This window comes from Argopecten irradians, chromosome 8 (assembly GCF_041381155.1).
Source record: "Argopecten irradians isolate NY chromosome 8, Ai_NY, whole genome shotgun sequence".
In the NCBI taxonomy this organism is placed as follows: Eukaryota; Metazoa; Mollusca; class Bivalvia; order Pectinida; family Pectinidae; genus Argopecten; species Argopecten irradians.
This window is the reverse complement of record NC_091141.1, coordinates 37,529,749-37,551,519: the sequence shown is the minus strand read 5'-3', so window position 1 is coordinate 37,551,519 and position 21,771 is coordinate 37,529,749. Positions and strand designations below refer to the sequence as shown.

General features: G+C 38.1%; 1 protein-coding gene across 4 annotated transcripts; it reads right to left on the bottom strand.

Moving 5' to 3' along the window:
* Nucleotides 1–370: 370 nt before the first annotated feature.
* Nucleotides 371–21,365, bottom strand: LOC138330268 (P2X purinoceptor 7-like). 4 transcript variants are annotated; one of them, XM_069277751.1, is made up of 4 exons: nucleotides 21,242–21,365; nucleotides 4,901–5,183; nucleotides 1,983–2,204; nucleotides 371–1,680 (listed from the first exon to the last, which is right to left on the bottom strand). In XM_069277751.1, the coding sequence occupies exons 3-4, from the start codon at nucleotides 2,193–2,195 to the stop codon at nucleotides 1,435–1,437; spliced, it is 459 nt and encodes a 152-aa protein (XP_069133852.1). In that variant the 5' UTR covers nucleotides 2,196–2,204; nucleotides 4,901–5,183; nucleotides 21,242–21,365; the 3' UTR covers nucleotides 371–1,434. The 4 variants fall into 4 exon arrangements, with proteins under 4 accessions (XP_069133852.1, XP_069133851.1, XP_069133853.1 ...); XM_069277750.1 differs by having other exon boundaries at nucleotides 4,901–5,382; nucleotides 21,242–21,278; XM_069277752.1 differs by lacking the exon at nucleotides 21,242–21,365 and adding an exon at nucleotides 6,807–7,086.
* Between the last annotated feature and the right edge of the window lie 406 nt (nucleotides 21,366–21,771).

Sequence of the window (21,771 nt, the reverse complement as noted above, 5' to 3'; positions counted from 1 at the left end):
AGTCATCTCTGTGTTCTGTTACAAAAGCGTTGATACAGGAGATTTACAATATGTTCTTGTTTACTTTTTAACTTATTCTTGATTCAAACAATGTTTTCTTTTGATTTCTTCTGTTTTTAGTGTGTCACTATTTTTTAATTTCATCGGGGCATTATAGAAATTTTGTTAGCAAACTGTGTGAATCCGAGCGTACCGTATTCTCACAAATGTTTGCAAAACAATCTATTTTTAACCTGATGAAATTAAAAATGAGTGACATCAATGTGTATAATTCATTTTCCTGACTACTTAAAAAATAAAACACGTTTACACGTACGATTCCATTGATTTTCTGAGGAATGTTTTCCTAAATCAATACGCAACGTCAATGTTTCTATTGTGTCGTCACGATAATATCGCGCCATTCTCGGATTTATTTTTTTCATAGTGGTATGGTCAATCAGAAAGCCAGATTTAGTATGAAAGCAAAGAAAAAATAAATATTTGCTGGTAAATGGTTCACTTGCATAACATTATTTTTGAATTGTAGCCATATTCATTTCTGAGCATATTAGGGGTTGCAATCACACCGTTAAGGGATCTTTAGTGAGTTTGGTCATTTGTATAGATATTTGTTAAGTAAATATATTTTTTGAAACACAGTTGAAGAATATCTATCAAAATGCGACCATTGAGTTGCTTTAATTTTCTTAACATTTTCAACTTAACTGACCATAAGGAATGCGTGTGACCACCCAAAAGTAGTAGAGGCGGTTTAACTACTTCTAAACCATGAACTTTGTGGATATAAAAAGGCCGCATCCAGTTCATAGCAAGGAGCTTATGGCCCTAAACATTCCAAATGATAAGTTCACGTACAGTCGTGTAATTCTACCATCAGGAGACAATCTAGAGATGTCTAATCGGAAATCACAGGACAACGATTAACCGTCTGACAAAAGGTCACATTTTCACAAGTATTCTTTACCATAGCAAGATTAAACTTTAACAAAGTATATTTTTGAGGTTTATCATACGTCAATGTCACTACCCGACTTGTCACCATATGTATTTTATTCTTCACCTTAAACTGACCTGGATTTTTCTTGAAATTTAACCTGAATGCGGTAAAGCGGCCGTAACATGGCTCGTTTAATGATCTCTGTGTTGTATTACAAAAGCTGATACAGGAGATGTACAATAAGTTCTTGTTAACTTTTTAAGCTATTCTTGATTCAAACAATTCTTTCTTTTGAATGTGATTTTTTAGTATGTCATTATTTTTTTTTTATTTCATCGGTTAATGAAAGAAATTCTGATTGAAAACTGTGTGTAGCGGATTCTCTCAAAAGTAATCTAAATAATCTATTTCATAACCCGATGAAATAAGTGACATCAATGCATACTCTCTATTACTTGACAAGCGTTTTTTTTTGATCTGAAAGTAGCATAGTTTCAACCAAGTCTGCCAGGGACGAACCCAGTGTACTGGCCGAACCTATCCGGGAAGCGATCCCGGATGCGCCAGACACAGCAACTGGGTATCACCTTCCTGACTCCAGCTCCCAGACGTCCATGCTGCCACAACATGTACCGTCGGTAGCATTGGTGACGGTTGGCCCTCTGCTTGACCTCCTGGTTTAGCAGTAGGACGTACATTAGGACCAACACTTCCACTTCGAGGATGAGTACTTGGAAAGCCTGTAATACAACAACACAAATAAAGAACACCTTTCCACCAAGTAAAACGAAAAATATATTTCAAAGAAGGGCAGCACATATCATATTCCCTCGCTAAGGGTTGACTTGACCTTGACCTTGATATTCAATGGGTGATTTAATAGTGTTGGACCATGGTGCATCAACCCACCAAGTTTAAAAAAGATCGATAAAATGGTCCAACTTCGGATTAAATTATAACATTGACCATTTTCGAGGACACACATTCCCCTGTAATATATATATGTTATTATCCCTCTCGGCAATTCTGAAAATGCGCTTACAGGAAGTCTAGAGATGCAGCTGTCGGGTGATTTCCCGCAGCAGACCTTCTCCACATCTGAGGGCATTTCCCTGCAGCTCTGACAGGAGCACCAGTCAGGTGTAAGGACGTCCTCCTCTGGGTTGTATCCTCCTGTTGACTGGATGTCAAACAGCAGTGAGGAATACCTCTCCGTCATCTGACGGAGGATATCCCTTACATGCTGTATAATCATGATTATTTTCTGTAATACAAAAACATGTGTCTTCAACTTTCATAACCAGTCAAGCGCATTATTTATTTTTTTGTTTACTTTTTTTATAAAGAGACTAAGAGCTGAAAGCCTGAAATTGCCTAATAAACCTTGAACAATGACACCTTTAGTAGTTAACAACGTATCTGAAAAAGAATAATCACCCTAACACTTTGATGCTTCATAACACAAAAGTATCTTTTTTATTCACAATTATAAATTTCTCATTGAAACAACACTAATTTCTGTCAAGGCTGTCATTTAAAAGATGTTTGGTTGAGGTTTCCTTAATTTTATCAGTAGGTAGGTAGTTAGTAATATAATATGTATACTCATTCAGAAGCATGGAATTTACATTGACAAATACTAAATTGTGTCAAAAGTTGGGTTGCAAAATCTGCTCACTCTCTTATTTTTTTTCAAATTTTGCAGTGTTATAAGTCTAGGTGCACTACTACTTCAAATGAACTTTTTATCTATTTTGCCTTTTTAAAAAGGCATAAAGGGCTTGAAATTATGTTTTCTACCAATACTCCAGTTATGTGTCAAGGAGACCCCTTGAAAGCAAATACTAATTAGAAAGAAATGTATTTTTCTTTAGTATTTAAAATGTCATTAAAATTGGAAACAATTACATTTCATTTTCATGTTTCAACTAATATCTAAATTTCAACCAATCATGGGCCTCCATTTTGTTACCATGGGGACCAATCTTTTTGAAAGTGATACGATTATATTCAGCATACCTGATATCCCATTTGTACCAATTTTCATTTCAATCTGACATTATCGGAATTTTTCAGCCAATTAGAGGCCTCCATTTTACTACCATGACAACCAATACTTTCGAAACTGTAACCATTATATCTAGCATCCAAAATTATTACTATACACTGATTTTCACTTAAATTCGACCCTGGAATCTGAAACTGGAAATGTTTAGCTAGGAATGTAAAAGCCAATTACATACGTAATTATAAACAAAAAAAATCAAGTTAGATTCGACCCCGATATTGTTTGTTATTGTTGATATAGTTGAAATTAAGTAATGTTAAAGAATATTTATAATGATTTCTTAATGACTTTGGTACAGCAGTTGTTGAAAGTCGATACTTGTAAACATACCCTCATTTTAACCTGGTCGCGATAGAAGTTACGATTACTGCCGAACGGAAATCTGAAAGTTCATAACCCGTTCTCGGAAGAGTTCAGACAGACGTTACATAGTTACGGTAGACATATTTAGTCCTGTCTCTGCATGATTTACAACAGGATTTTTCAACATTATTCTAATTTATGAAAAAAAAAAAGACAGATACGGATATTAGGACTTGAATAAATCATAGCTCTGTTGCTACATGCACTCGCTATGTTTAAATCCCTAAAAAAACTGTTTTCCCCCGGATTTCAATTCTGAAAGAAAGACAGTGAATATCCAAAGAGTATTTTTAATGCATGGCAAAATTGTGGACACCTCCTCTAATAGGGTGAAATGAAAAAAAAATATTGAGATATATAGTATACGATCTACTGAAATAATTTATGAGTAAAAATGTAGAATATTTATCAAAGAATGACCTATTTTGACATATTTGTGAAGGTACTTTTATTGAAAATGAAAACAAAGATTTCAGGCCCTTTGGGCCTTTTTAAAATCTCGAAAGGAAAAAGTAGTATCATTTTAAAGGGACAACTAGTAGAACTTTCGATATGCAAAGTTTAAAGAAAATTGGGCTGTGGGCAGTTTCTATGGGATTTTTAACATTAGCTTGAGCACCACCGGTAGACAAATTTCCAAATGAACAAAATACTCGGACAAGAGTTGTCAACAAAGATTTGGGTAGGGAATAATTCACTTGGTGTCATCTGCTGAGCGCTAGTCCATGGACATGAAAGGTGATTTCAAGAATTCATGGAATCCTCACATTCATCCCTGTCTCTGAACATCTCCAACACAGACAATGAAATCTATTTAAGTATTGGGTTGCCAAATGCAACATTAAAAACTACCCAAATGAAATGAAATATTTGGCACAAAGTAAAATAGCTGAAAATGTAGTTTCGTGGCAAGACATGGAATCATGTATTGAGAAAGCCATCAGCAAGGACCTTGGAGTTCCAGAAACCCCTTCAACATATATATAGATACTAGTAAATTGTACTAGTTCCACCAGATTCAGAAAAGTAATCAATGAAGATTGAAAAAATTAAAAAAAAATGACACAAGCAAGGCAACAACAGAAATACCCAAAATGCAAAGATTTCCAAGGTAGGTTTCATAATCACGGTAAAGTAAAATTTAGTCATTGTAGATATTTGCACAATGAAAAATACAAATACAATACAGACATTTTTATAACTGCAACTGTATCAACACTTCACATTGTACTAAATTAACCAGAATGCTATTGGTTAGTAGATATGTCCATCTGTCTACAACAGTCAAGTTTTTCCAAACAAAATTTAACACAACAGTGACATGAAATGAAAATAAACTTTTCTGGAGTCTGAATATAATTTATACTTCACAGAATGAAGCCTGTAAACAAATTATAGTGAGAGACATCAAAGCAGCAATCAATCGTCACCTACAAGATTTAAGAATACCGTTATTGATATTGTCAACGTGATGTGATAGAATTCAAGCAGCCTAATAAATTACCTAATAGGCTGCTTAAAGAAATTACCTGTATCCTCTTTGTCCACGACTCGAGCGTGACGAAAGTTTCCTGCTCAACACGGTAACCTCGGCCCAGTCACGTGCCCTGCCTCGACCAATACTTCCTCTGGCACCTTTGTCACCCCTGTCACCACGCCCACTGCCTATCACTGCTCCAATACTGTCACCCTCGTCTGACGATGCAGTTTGAGCTTTCCTCCCTTTACCCCGAACTCGACTCTTCTTTAAAACTGCAGGCTCCCACTCTCCATCACTGTCACCGTCTGCCATTAGGTTAAGACATTAGCTATCTGAAGTTTGAAAATCAATGAACCAAAACTTTTTGATTGTCATATTAATTTAGGGTTCTAGAAATATCAGTTTTTTTGCTCGACGCTGCACACGTAAGCTGGGAATTCACCAACTCCGATGGCAGACCTGGATAAAGTGTTGGAATAGCTGAATATCATCAAAACATCAATCACGGGCATACACGAAAGGGTAGAAAACCTGGAAAAAGAACCAAACACGCAAAAATAGTGACGGTACAAGTGTGTTTTTTTCAAGTGGATTTTCAGTCGGACAATGTGGTCCGTTAGGACATTACAACAAGATGGCGCGAGCCCGTTCAAAGACGACCATGAGGTCCAATATGCGGAGTCCCAACCTCGTAAATCATCGCTTCCGAGGACATACAGTCAGAGTATTCTACAATAAAGGATTCCGTCTCAAGAGTGAAATTATCACCAGATCTCCTTGTGAGTGACTCTAGTCGTGCGATAAAACGAAGTGACCAGACTTTCGCAAGTATGGTCCAGAATTTAAAAGACATAGAAACCTTTAAGGACAATACACTAAATTGTCTTGAATTATATGAATTATTCATGATCACTAGCCTAACAGACATTCATAGTGTTTAGTTTACAAAACTGGTGAATGGACACCTATATTAAGTTAGATATTGCGAATGATAGTCGATGGTTTTAAGCAATATTGTTCTGGTGAATAGTTAAGTGTTGTTTTTGTCTCGTTTTAAGTTCTATTATTATAATCTAACCATTAGGCAATCGTTCATAAGTAAAAGCTTTCAATTTATTTAATCTCGTTTAACTCTAATAATATTATAAGCTAGGCGGCACTATCGCCACCTAGCGTCAGTTCTTTGCTTGACGGTATATTATATAATCTGTAACAATTGACATGTAATTACTAATTAACAGTGCGACTTTACCATCCATTCATAGCTAGCTGATATAAATACCAAACTCTTGTCCCACGACGCGCCCTCCTCGTGAAGTCCAGTTAACGTTATAGACACATCCGACTAGATCGATCAGTATCTCGCGGCTGAATACTGTGACACGAACAGTGTCTTTACGATTTTGTATACGAACCTTATAATCCTTCGTGATTGGATGAATCAGTTTTGCATACGACGCTATCATGTAATCCCCTTCCCTAAATTTGTAACGATACTTACCACCGCTTTTGGCTCCCGTTAATTAACACTACGCGTCACATTTTTATATATACTAATATATATATCGTGTTAATAATACACATTTTAGAAGTCACAGTCGATATATGTGGAAAAAATGAGTGTCAAACGTTAAAACAATTGTATTGCTCACCGTTTACTCGAAACTACCCTCGCTCATGGCCACGCTTGTTTTGTTTATCATCAGGGTGTCGAACATATACGTGTGTACGAGGTATTTTTATGTATGGGAATCAACCCGTTCTACTTTAAGAATTCTTTACTAATTGATTATTAACGTAATTATCCTAATAAGAAAGGAACCAAAAGAAGTAAGTTTCATAAGAAATCCTAATGTACATCTTAGCACAGTTTTGTGAAAACATACGGTGACTTTAAGTAAAACGAAACGCTATGAATCACTCTATTCTTATAAATAGGGAATATAAAAACTTACATCACTGTAAATGTAGCTAACGTCTCCTCGTGAAGTCCAACAGAACAGTTATAGACACTTCCGACTAGATTAGTTCCCCGCGGCTGAATGCTGTGACAAGAGTCAAGCATGGTGTCTATACGATTTTGCACACGAACCTTTTAATCCTTCGTGATTGGATCAATCAGTTTTGCACACGACATCATCATGTAAGCTCCTCCCCTAATTTGTAACAATACCTACCACCGCTTGTGGCTCCCGTTAAGTTAACACTACGATACACAGACAGTTCACCACTTTGCACACGACACGCTACTTTTAAGCTCCGCCCCTATTCTCGGGCAGTGGAAATTTACGACCCACAGGTAAAACCGGTGTACACTGATAAAAGGGTGAACTATAAATAACCCTGCTGCAACATCATGCATATTTTTACATAAAGCAACAAAGCCAGTCTTTGTTTACTTGGAATTTTCCCGGGCAGTGGAAATTTCCTACAGACTATAAACGACCCATTGGTAAAACCGATATACAAAGAGTTGAACTTTGAGTAATTCCAGTAATTTCAGTGAATGGTTTGTACTTTCGTTTTGTGAATAGTCTGTTTTAAATTTGTGGTGTTATATGGTGTATTTGTCTTTGTTGTAGGTTTTTCTATGTGAATAAATAAAATCAACACGGGAAGATCTACAGCTGTTTTGTTGTATCTCAACACCCCGGTACAATGTTATATGTACAAAACAATCTGGTGTTATGATTCAGGCTTTCTAATAGCTTGTTTATAGTTTAAGAGTAAACAATCCGTGCAACACAATAATTGGCTATTGTAGACCATTAAGCTTACCGATAAACAGATATTACCGAGATTTAATACAGTATAACTCCTCTCGACCTAGTCTACAACATAATATTTAAAAGCTTCATTTATCCAACCTTTTGGTTTTCAATAGATTACCGAAGACAAAAATGTCAACCTTTCCCCGGTTATAAGTGTAATTTTGTTTGTTTGATTTTTTTTTTGTTTTAATAAAAATGAAATTGCAATTTCACCAATTTACCTCTTTTTCTGGGATTGAGACAATTAGATATGTATTTCGTAAGATATACTATTCTAACTCCTGGAGTTACAAATATACTCAATATACTTTAATGAAACAACTGAAATATATTAAATCAATGTACTGTTAGGTTTCTCTTTTAACTTTCAACTTTATTAAGCAGATTCTTTCGGCTCCAAATATATACTTTTGTCAGGCGTCTAATTCTTAAGAGAAAAACATACAAAGTCATGTAAAATTCAATTACGTTTTATTAAAGAACAATCAAATATATTTTTAGTAATCACCAAAGGATGAATTCCAATGTAAAAATCCGAATGCGTATTCCAGGGGTTTAAATCCAACTAAAATTTCCAAACTTCCAAGTTTTTCGAACTGTATATATACCAGTAAACAGAAGTTGTCATACAAAATTAGTAACTAAAATATCTATACACAAAACTCTTCACAACACAGTCCCAAATAAGGTCCAAAATCAGAACACTACACAAAAACTTATAATCTCTACAAGAACTCTACGTTCAGCTTAGAAACTCTAAACACAGTTTCCACACTGTAACTCCACACGCAGAACTAATGCTAAAAATTACCAAGCTCAGCCCCCCTACTTAGAGTCAACGGCCCCTTTTATACTAACTGTCTTCACTAATGACATCATCTTCCACTTTTACAACTTAGATATCCCTGTCCCACTAACATTCTAATATTAGAACGACATCATATGCTCAAGATAGAACCTTGGCTACCACCACTAACTACCCCCTTCCTAAATGACTTCAAACCTATTTATGTACAGCAATCTCCCGAGACTTCTATTTAATTCAGAGCAACTCCTCCTCCCCGAATGACTTCATACTATTTATATTTCAGAGCAACTCTCTCCCCGAATGACTTCATACCTATTTATAATTTCAGAGCAACTCCTCCTCCCCGAATGACTTCATACCTATTTATATTTCAGGGCAACTCCTCCTCCCCGAATGACTTAATACCTATTTATATTTCAGAGCAACTCCTCCCCCCCCGAATGACTTCATACCTATTTATATTTCAGAGCAACTCATCCTCCCCGAATGACTTCATACATATTTTTATTTCAGAGCAACTCCTCCTCCCCGAATGACTTCATACCTATTTATATTTCAGAGCAACTCCTCCTCCCCGAATGACTTCATACCTATTTATATTTCAGAGCAACTCCTCCTCCCCGAATGACTTCATACCTATTTATATTTCAGAGCCTGGCACCCTGGGAACTAGACATGCTAACTCCCTAACTATGACCGCATACCTATTTATACGATACAACCCCCAGACTGCAGTGGCAGTGGCGTAGGAAAATGAAACGGAATTGGGGGGGGGGGGGGGGGCAAAGGTCCTCAAAATTTTGTAACAACCCCCCCCCCCCCCGCGCCGCACCTACAGGAGGCGATTAATTCAACAAACAACCATATATACTTTATGTACATATATCATTAAATATAATCCTTGTACACATTTATAGACAGCGGGGTCGCTAAAAGAAAATTAACGAAAACGCAAATTGGCCAAATTAGCGTGTGAGCGGATAGGCGCGAGATTTTGGGTCTGGGGGTCGACCCTGGAAAAATATTACGATTTAGAATGGCTGAGATGAGTTTTACAATGTATTTTGATGATTTTGCGAGCGCCCGAAAGCGCGAGATAGTAGTTATAAAAGTGGGGGTTTTGGCCCACTTTCGGCTAATTTTCCCCGTTTAAATAGCATTACGATAAGTTAGCCTCCCAATTAGCCGTCCAGTTAGCCTCCCGGTTGCTTTTCGCGTTAATCTATCTGCGTTAGTCTCTCTAAGCTAACGACATGTTTATTGATACAGTAACAAATTTAACACATTAATAGAATTCATTATCCCCGTCGTAATGATGAATGTGGATATGTGTGCCTACGAGGTATACATGCGTAAATAACGTACTATATACGTATAAGTTTAATGGTAACAACATAGGAAGTTAACAGCGACCATCGGATAATACAAATAACAGCTACGAACTTTTTTTATTCCCAAAAGTTTAGAAATGGCGTCGTATAGCGTCACTGTATGTGTGTAAGGTGTGTGTATAACGTAGGTCACGATATCTTGTAATCCCTATTAGGTCATGGGCTAGGAGGGTCCCACATGCCTATTTTGCATTTTTCAGTGAAATTCGAGATGGTGGCCATCTTGATGACGTCATAACCGGAACTTATACGATGTTAACATTGGTTTTTGTTGTTTTTAATTGCTTAAACTGATTGATAAGTGGTCAAAAAACTTATTAGAAATAATAGTTTGCTGTTGTGAAACATTTTTGCTTCGTCAAGCCAAATATGAAAAATTTGCTGAAATATCACCATTTTTGAGCTTAATCTCAGATTTTTTAATTTCTTGCGTAGAAATCACTACATATATTAGATTTTTTGGTACTGATATGTATTTGTTGTTCTATTGTGGTCATTTTGATACCTCATTTATCTACTTCGGTTGAAAAATGTCAATGTTATGACTATTTTTCAATTTTTAGTGAAATTCGAGATGGCGGCCATCTTGATGACGTCATAACCGGAAGTTCATCCCAACTTATGCAATGTTAACATTTTGATTTGTGATCAGTGGGTCATAAGGGTTCAGAAAAAAATATTGGTTCGGAGGTTTGGTGGGGGGGGGGGTGCATGTGGGACCCTCCTAGCCCATGGTCTATATGCAAATAAACGTTCTACCTGAGTGCGCTCTGACTAGGATATAGGTGTATTGACTGAGGATATGTACATTGTGTTTGCTCTGCCTGACCGATAGGTATATTGACTCGAGACTATTTAAAAACACGTCCCATCTCCACGACAGGCGATAACGACTGCAGCATGTAATTGCTGCAGAGGTCCCGCTTTCCGATCATCAGCCAATCGAATCATCGGAATTATCTCAAGTTCGAACAGGATGGACTCGCGTCTATAAAAAGGCCGAAAATTAATCGATTAGCATCGGTTTTCAGAATAAGTTACAGAGTGAAACCATGCCGGACTGAATTGAGATTTTTGTGTATCATATTCTGAGGTAATTGCTACGCATGAACTAAGGTGTACCGATATAGGGCGGGATTGCTTGTCTAACACGGAAAGAGAGACTTTAAGTGATCCGTCCCCGTTACTATCGGGAATCCTCTTTCCGACTAATTAGTTCATGTGGATCCTTATAGGGTTGTGCTGACAACGGCGTTGAATTGACCGTGCGATTGCCGTAAAACTTACGTTCTTTAATCAGAATATGGAACCACCATCAAAGAAGACCCGTCTGCATTACAGTTGTGGTATCTGTGACCGAAGCTTTAGTCACAAATTAAGCTTAAGTCGGCATAAGAAGAGTGCGCATGGAAGTAATAATTTGACATGTAGCAATTGCAACGCAACATTTACTCGGCGGGACAATTACCTACGTCACCAGAAGAGGCATAATCAGGTAGGAGGTTCGAATCCTATACCAAGCCCTTTAGTGGATGAAGAAACCCCCTGTTTAAACGGAAGAAGCACTCAATGGCACTATGAAAACATTCGATATTCCCGCCAAAACATCGGCCATGTTTGACCCCATGACTTTTCTAAAAAATCATTATAATGACGTCAAGAAACGCTTGGACGAAAACTTATTGAGAGGTGGAATCAAGTGGTACCTATCATTACAAGTCCGATTTTCTAGACGTAGGGAGACACCGTCGACAAAGCAGAGCCTCATTTCCGCGGGAAATGTCACGTGACATTAAAAACAGAAGATTTAGGAGAAAGTATGCGGGAATCATTCAAGAAGATTTATAACTCTTTCATCGAATACCAGAGACAAGGAAGCAATTGGACCCTCGACAAAGTATTAGGAATTAAGATACACGTGGCGCGTTACAAACCCTTGAAGGGTTCGAGTTACATCCCCCTGCCGATTAAGCTGAGGTCAAAACATGCCGTCATCAATGTGCAGAACAGGGACAACAAATGTTTCCTGTGGTCTGTCCTGGCAACCTTACATCCCGTCGGAAAACACCAACAACGTATGACCAAGTACAGGGATCACGTGACCGAATTAGATTTCACCGGGATTTCGTTTCCGGTACAGATGGCTGACATTCCACGCTTCGAGAATCAAAACAAAGTATCTATCAACGTCTTTGGCTTCGAGAAAGGGGACGTATTTCCAATTCATGTCACAAAACAACGGCACGAAAGACACGTCAATTTATTGTTAATCTCTGACAACAAGAAGTCACACTACTGCTGGATCAGAAACCTTAATAGACTACTCTTCGAGCAGCGTACTCATTGTGGCCAGTATCATTATTGTCCATACTGTTTACAGGGATTCACGAAAGAGAGGATACTGGCCAATCATATATCATATTGCCAGTCACACGGAGTACAGAAGGTTCAACTTCCCAAGGGAAAGATAAGTGGTTGTTTTACAAGGACATACAAAAACAACTGAAAGTACCTTACGTCATTTATGCCGACTTTGAATGTCTACAAGTACCTATTAATGGTTGTCAAAGAGATCCGACCAAGTCATTTACAGAGAAAACAACGGAACACGTACCTTCAGTTTTCGCTTACAAGGTCGTAGATTAACACATGAATATTCCAAAGAACCGATCGTTTTCGGAGGGTCTGATGCTGCCAGTAAGTTCGTAGAATGTATGATTGAGGAGCTAGACGACAACGAACGGAAGTTAAAACAATGTGAACCTATGCGCATGACACCGATTGGCAAAACTTCAGAACGTCCACCCACTGCCATATTTGTAACAAGGAATTAGGGGAGGATAGAGTGCGTGATCATTGTCACGTAACCGGAAATTTCAGAGGTGCGGCTCATAACTCTTGTAACATTAACTACAAATTCACTGAAAGAATACCCGTCATACTTCATAACTTACGAGGATATGATAGTCACCTCATCATGCGAGCCATAGGAAAGACACAAAAGGAAATCAAGTGCATTCCAAACAATATAGAGAAATACATCTCGTTTTCGATGGGCTGTATGGACTTCATAGATTCCTTTCAGTTTATGAATTCTTCACTGGAAAAACTAGTGGGAAACTTAGCAAAAGAAGGCCCAGCAAAATTCGAACATATGGTCCTGTACTTCGGAGAAGAAATAATGGAACTGCTGCTCCGTAAGCAAGTGTATCCCTATGACTATTTTGATTCCGAGGTCAAGTTCACTGAAACTCAGTTACCCCCAATGGCAGCTTTTTACAGCAAACTATCAGAAAATGATGTATCAGAAGACGACTATGCACATGCGCAAAATGTGTGGGATACATTCCAAGTGACCAACCTGGGCGATTACCACGACTTGTACGTACTCACAGACGTGTTGGCATTAGCAGATGTATTTGAAAGTTTTAGAAATATCTGTCTAAACTACTACCATCTAGACCCTGCTCATTTTTATACTTCTCCGGGCTTGGCATGGCAAGCAGCGCTCAAGATGACAGGTGTACAACTAGAACTCCTGACCGATATCGATATGCATCTTTTTGTAGAAAAGGGCCTCAGGGGAGGAGTTTCTATGGTATCACAGCGCTTTGCCAAATCGAACAATAATAAGTCCCAAACTATGATCCAAACCAACCCAACAACAGCCACATCATGTACCTTGACGCCAATAACCTGTATGCCTGGGCAATGTCGCAGACACTTTTGGTGGAGGGATTTAGGTGGGCGGAAGAGCCTATTGATGTTACACAAGTCCCAGACGATTCCGATGAGGGCTATATTTTAGAAGTCGACCTCGATTAACGTCTGAGCTACATGACCTCCACAATGAATATCCATTGGCTCCAGAGAAACTTCAAGCTACAGAAGATATGTTATCGCCTTATTTCAAGAACCTGCTCGAGGAATTGGACCTTAAAGGCTCTATTACAGAGAAGCTCATACCTAACCTACAAGCAAAGAAAAAATACGTGGTGCATTACCGCAATCTTAAACTTTACCTCTCCCTGGGAATAAAATTTGTTAGAGTGCACCGCATTATGGCTTTCCAACAACGACTCTGGTTAGAGAATCACATAAGGTTCAATACTGAAAAGAGAAAGCAAGCCTCCAATGACTTTGAAAAAGATTTTTTCAAGTTAATGAATAACGCGTGTTTGGCAAAACCATGGAGAATCTTCGGAAGCGCGTCGACATTAAACTCGTCCACAGCCAAAGGAAAGCTAGAAAACTGACCTGCAAGCCGACGTTTCACGCTTTTCGCATTTTCAACGACGATCTAGTAGCCATTTACATGTTGAAACAGAAACTCTACTTGAACCGACCTATCTATGTGAGATTCAGCATTCTGGACATATCCAAGACCTTAATGTATGATTTCCATTATAATTACATGAAGAAGAAATACGGACAGAGAGCTCATTTACATTAGCATCACCTCTTCAGAACAAAAACCAAGAGCGTCTACCACCGCCACCGCCGCCGCCGCAGGAAGGCAGTCATGCATATCCGCCGCCGCCACCGCAGCAGCAGAAGGATTTTGTTTCCAAACACCAATTCACGGCTAACGTGTTGGGACCGACTTCTTGTGGAAAGACTTACTTCGTCAAAAACTTTACTTCAAAACAGAATGACAAAGATATCGCCACCCCCTCAGCGAATACTATGGCTATATAAACGGTGGCAACCACTGTATGACGTCATCAAAGCAACGCTTGTGCCAGAGGTCGAATTCATCCAAGGGATTCCAATGGATTTAGACCAGGATTCTTTTATTAGTCCAAGTATTAGAAACTTGGTGATCTTGGATGATCTCATGTCGACAGCAATCAAAACCTTTACTACAATAAGGATCCAACGCAGAGAAGGAATTGCCATTATTTAGTCTTATTCAATAATCCCATCGACAAGCAACAGGTCATGACGCTGGCGCGGCAAATGTACCCTGAAAATGTTCAACATCTTATGAGGTATTTCAAAGAGGCCACTCAAGAACCTTATGGTTACCTACTCATCGATCCAAAACCGACAACAATTGAATCATTACGCATGCGCAATGTCATATTTCCCAAGCGATCTATAAAAGGACAGAATGACAAAAACATAAGAGCATTTCGAGGCTGACACTCTAACCGAGTAGACGTGTTACCACCACCAGCACCAGCACCAGCAGCAGCAACAACAGCAGCAACAACAGCAGCAACAACAGCAGCAACAGCAGCAGCAACAGCAGCAGATCTTACCAGATCAAGAAGATATGTCAGCCTGTGACAATTGTGGTTCCAGGACGTGCATGATTTACAGAGACATGTGAAAACATAGTGTCCAGAAAAACGAGTCTCGTAAAACAAAACGAGTGTCGGATGATGAAGAAGACGAGCCTGTGGCCAAAAAATGGAGAACACTTGAAAATGACGAACCCGTTACCAATAGATGGAGAACACTTGAAGAATCGAGTGAAGAAGACGAAAGTAATGAATACGAAGCATTTATACTATAATGAAGGAGGTCGAGTCAGCTAACAAGGAGGAATGGTTGCGAAAATGTGAGAAATATATGAGTGAAGGATTGACGGAGGATGAAGCACTGGCAAAAACGAAGGGAAAAATGAAGTCGGTAGATATGAAGTTGTTTAACGCAAAGTATGGGTCCATTATAAAATACATTCTGCAGTTACAAAATGGTTCAATACACGAGAAAGTCATTGGTGATGTGACAGAATTAATCGGATAATGGTTTATCGGATGGAAAAGCAATCCGAATTGGCCCTCAAAAAGAACCGCCATATCTTAGAAGAGATGTGGGACGATGATGAGGGGGAGAGGATAATAGTGAGGACGAATATGACGAGGAAGAATGATAAATATCAAGTGTATCCATATGCAAGTCTCAATTTCATGTTGATCCTTGAGAGTGAAGGATGTCTACAGCAGAAAATGTATTTGGGAGACACTTACTACGACCCCAATAATGCTGGAAGTTTTCTCTGGTCCAGATAAAGTGTACAGATTTTTATCAGAAAAGAAGGAGTAAGTACGTCACCAGTAATGTACAAGATTAAGAAAGTGGTTACAGAGGCAAGAACCTTACAGTCTTCAAAGATCACGTCCGACGGCCCTTGAAAAGAAACAGAACAGTAGTCATGTAGTATCGACGATCAGTGGTCTGCTGGATCGCATGGACATGGTTTAAGTTCAAGAGCGAGAACGACGGCTATCCCTACGTACTCGTGGTCATTAGACGTAGTTTTTCTAAATATTTGTGGGTTGAGACCGTTAAGACTAGAAAGGAACATCGGTGGCGCGCAAGCATTAGAGGACGTTCTCAGTCAGGGGAGACAACTAAGTCGTATTCGAACCAATAAGGGCCAAGAGTTTAAAGCAGAGGAGGTCAGATCTCTACTGGATCGATATGGGATACAGCATTCATATGCTCAAAACGAAACCAAAGCTTGCAGTAGCCCGAGCGTGTCATCAAGACCATCAAATCGAAATTGTATAGATATTTCACACACAATAGAATCTGTGAGTACGTTAGGAAACTAGAATCCTTTGTCAGGACTGTTACAATCACAAACGTATCATAGAACCATCGACATGGCATCAGTAAATGTAACTAAAGCCAAGGAAACTTCTATCTGGTGGAGAATGTATTTGCCGAAAGAACTGCCCGAGATTCGTAAAAAGATTTGTAAACCGTTCAAGTTTAAGGTTGGAGACAAAGTAAGACTATCACATCTCAGGAATTTATTCACTCGGGAATACGACGAAAGATGGACCGGAGAGATATTCACGATTTTTCAGAAAATATTACGCGGAGGCTTACCAGTGTACAGAGTCAAAGATTACGACGAGGATGATATCATAGGTACCTTTTACTAGTCTGAACTTCAGAAAGTGGACGTGAGGGATGGCGACATGTGGAAAGTCGAAGAAATATTGAAAGCTTAAAGAAAGAGGACAAAACAAACAATATTACGTCAAATGGCTCCATTGGCCAAAGAAATTCAATTCGTGGATACTTGCATCTGATGTAACGATCTGTAACTAGTTGTAAATATATTTGTTCATTATTTAAAATAATTGGGGGTGTGGAGTGGCTCTCCGCCAATTAGCCGAAAGTGGGCCAAAAAGGATACGGATAGATTTACCCAACACTAACTGGGCGGATACAACTTTCGTAATGTACTTGAGATTTTACAACTACTCGAGATTTTGGTGTTTGGGGGGTTCGGGGGTCTTCCCCGGGAAAAAATTACGATTTAGAATGTGTGAGATGAGTTTTACGATGTATTTTAATGGATTTAAAGCGTTCTTTACCATGGTAATTTTTCGATTTGAATTAACCTGCATTTAGAAATGATAATTGTGATAATTGTGTCGTCATATCATTGTGCAACCCTGCTCGATCTGAACATACCGGCTTCACACCATCGGAACATTGTTTTGTAACTCAAAATAATAAGGGATCAATTGTCTTGCTAAGACATGTAAACAAAGTAATCATTTAAGAGACATTTTTTGAAATACAAATGTAGTACGTTAATCCCTTAATGGACATTTTAAGTGTAGTTCATGTGTATTGATTTTCTACTATTAAAGGTTTGAACATTATGTGCTTGAACGTTTTAGGAAATGCGAAAAAATGTGCAGGAGGACCCTTTTTTCTTTCAAATATGCATTTTTAGAACATTTCAGTCGGCGAAAATGGGAGGGGGGGGCAAAGGGCCAAAAGGGCCCCAAAAAAACATGTTTGCCCCCCCACCCCCTGCCCCCTCCCCTCCCCGTCATGGGACTGTGTATCATTTTTCACAACACAGAGTCAATCAGTTACAATATTTACAGCCCTAATAGACACGTAGATCAACAAACCTCTAACAATCACTTATTCTTAACAACTTACTGATAACATTATCGATGTCTCTACTAATTAACACCGAGAACACTACATGAACAAAATCATCCCTCCTATTGTAAAAAAGAGACTACGCATCATACAATTATCACTGGAAATAATATGACTCTCTCAACAATATACCCCAGACTCACTTCCAAGGAACCTTATCCAGTTAGATAACCCAAACTAAAACTTCACAGTACTATTGATTATTGTTTGTATAACGTGCTGTCACTGTGTATCTAGTCATAATCATATCGTATTATTTCGATAACTGTATTCAAAATTATTATATTATTAAATTATTATATTCATCATACATTAAATACTTATGTTTATGTTTCACACAAAGTCGAGGAACATTAAATCTAATATGAATAATATACTTGAACTATGTATCTGTATTAGTGAATAATGGCACGACAAGCATATTGTATCATTTGAAGGGAACTCCCAAATGTTCTATTGACAAAAATTGACGGTAACCGTATCTTTTTTGTAGGCCCTATTTGAGAGTAGTACCAAAGTACCGGTTTTGGCACAGTCACCCGGTGCATTACATATATAACGTTACCACATCCCAGGAACCTCTAAGCGCACCCCATTGACGTCATGTCTTGTGTGGCGGCATCCCCTCCCTCACCCAAAAGACACCCTTCCCTAGCGGTGTACCAATCGATGAGTAGAAAAAAAAATGCAGCATCCCTGTAATAACCAAAAGGTGTTCCCTAGGGGGATACCAATCGATAATACAACAAAACAATACGCGGCAAACCCCTGTATAACAAAAGATGTGTTCCCTAGGGGGTACCAAATCCACATTTAGAACTATTTTGAATCGTGATGTATGCGCATGCTTCCACCGCCTAGTGAATAAAAATAAACGATCTTAGCACTTTTTACAAAGCCCTGTAAAAAGGGCATTTCTATTACATTATTTTTATCAATTAACGCGATTTGATGAAATTTATCTCTCAAATACATACAACGATCAGCTCTAGCGACGGCGATTGCATCACAATTCGAAATAAATACGCTACTGACCAGTTTCATAAAATTGCATCACAATGGGAAATACATCGATGTGAAAATCATTAAAAAAATAAAAGTGTTTCTTTGAGTTTACTCGACCGACCGATAGATATCTCAAGAATCATGATATAACTCGACAGGTCGACATATTATATCGGCAACATCACGTTACATAACTCGACCTAAAATAACACGATGGCAGAAACATGCCACCATACAAACCATACTATGCAAATGGCGGTTTACATGAAGCAATTCAATTATCCGACAGTAGATGTCGGTCAGTATGTGGGACAGTTGCAGGATAAAACATAGTATATGGAACGCCTGGTAAGTAAATACAAGTGTGAAAGATTTGTACGGTTTTGTGAATAGTCTGTTTTATAATACGTGGCACCCCCTCCACCGTCCGAAAGGCACCTCCCTAGGGGGTACCAATCGATAGAGGTACAAAAAATACACAGCATCCCTGTAATAACCAAAAGGTGTTCCCTAGACGTTTTACATGAGGTATAAGGCATTTCTATTAATTATATTATCAATTAACGCATTTTGATTTAAAATTTATCTCACAAATACATACAACGAATAGCTTAGCGACGGCGATTGCATCAACGTTTTCCTGAAATAGTTACACTGTTGACCATTTCATAAGATTTTGCATCACAATGGGTGAAATACATCGATGCGAAAAAATCATCAAAAACCTGAAAGTGTTTTCTTTGAGTTTTACCTCGACTCCATGCTTGCCGAATAAATATCTCAAGACGTCATGATATAACTCGGAAGGTCTACATAATTATCTCGGAAAACGTTACGTTACATAACTCGACCTAAAAAAACTGATGGCAGAAATATGCCACCATACAAACCATACTTATGCAAACGGCAATTTTAAATGAAGCAAAAAAAATTATCCGGCAGTAGATATTTCGGTCAGTATGTGGGACAATTGTCAGGATAATGGGACGCCGTGAGTAAGTGTATACAAGTGTAGAAAGATTTGTACTTTCGTTTTGAGAATAGTCTGTTTTATAATACGTGGACCCCCTCCACCGTCCGAAAGGCACCTCCCTAGAGGGTACCAATCGATAGAGGTACAAAAAACACAGCATCCTGTAATAACCAATATATGTTCCCTAGGGGTGGTACCAATCGCAGTAGTACAAAAATACACAGCTTCCTGTAATAAAGCAAAAAGGTGCTACTTAGGGTACCAATCGATAGTAGTACCAATCGACAGTAAGTACAAAAAAATACACAGCATCCCTGTATAACAAAAAGGTGTAATAACAAAAAGTGTTCCTTAGGGGTTACCAATCTATAACGTAACGACGATGATTGCATCACATTTAGAACTATTTTGAATCGTGTTATGTGCGCATGCTAAAACCGCCTAGTGAATAAAAATAAACGATCTTAGTACGTTTTACAACGCCCTGTATAAGGCATTTCTATTACATGATATATATCAATTAACGCATTTGATAAAATTCATCTTACAAATACATACAACGAATAGCTGGTAAAAGCGACGACGATTTGCATCACGTTTCGAAATAGTTACGCTGTTTGATTAGTTTCATAAGATTGCATCACGATGGGAAATAGATCGATGTGAAAATCTTCAAAAACTTAAAGTGTTTTTCTTTGGGTTTACATACACCGATATTCATACAGCATGCTTTAGTTATTCGGTAACATTACCTCGTATGCAGTTATATGTAGTCCATACGTTAATTACTCGAAATGTAGCCATTGTGTAAAAAATTAAAACGTATTTAGGTACAGTATCAACAATCTGTATCTGGAATAACAAAACTTTTGATGTATATCCGTTTGTCATATTAATTAACGCGATTAAATATGTATATAACTACATGGTGTTTACTATACACGTTTATCTATACAACGATGTTTAGTGGTTTAGTTTTATGCATGTAAACATACAGTATATATATGCCGGTAAAACGATACATTTCCTCGTATACAGTTATACGTTATTACTCGAAATGTAGTCATTGTGTAAGACACTAAAACTTATTTAGGTACAATCTCAACATAGTCGGGAATACATGTATTTTATAAAAAAAATACTTGATTGTATTAAAATCCATTAACACTGTTATCACTCAAACCATATTATGCAAAAGGCGGCTAACATGAAGCAATTATAACAGTGTGATTGAGTATAATTCAATGATATAAATGTAAACTGTTGTCTGATTAAAGGACTTAAGGTCCTATGGCGTTCGTGCGAAGAACATCAGTTACTGTTACCAGTAACCGGCATCACCCATTGGGTCCACATGAATGTTTTAGTCGGAAAGAGCTTCCTGGATATCGCGGGGACATGTCACATTATAGCGCCCTCTTTCCGTTGTGGACTTGTGACATCGCCCTAATCCAGTACACCTAATCCATGCGTGACAAACACCTCAGACTTTGTTAGCGATTGTACTGAAACTTACCTTTTCCTGCATATATTCCAAATGTTTAGATGTTTCTCGTTCCAGTATCTCTGTAGAATGATATTTGGTCTATTTGTTCCCCTATTTATACCCTCTTAAAACACTCAATTATTTCATGCAATTTGATTGGATAATGGAATTTATGTAATTCTATTTTTCAACCTTTTAGTCATTTTTTGTTTTTCTTCGTAGAGGTCCGATATATTGCAGTGGAAATTTTCAGACTATATACGACCCACAGGTAAAACCGGTGTACATGATATCACTGTTATAGGGTGAACTATAAATAAACCTGCAACATCATGCATATTTTTACATAAAGCAACAAAGCCAGGATTTTTCCCGGGCAGTGTACTTTCGTTTCGTGAATAGTCTGTTTTTATATTTGTGGTGTTATATATGGTGTATTTGTCGTTGTTGTAGGTTTTCTATGTGAATAAATAAAATCACCACTGGAAGATCTACAGCTGTTTTGTTCTTACTCAACACCCCGGTTACAATGTTATATGTACAAAACAATCTGGTGTTAT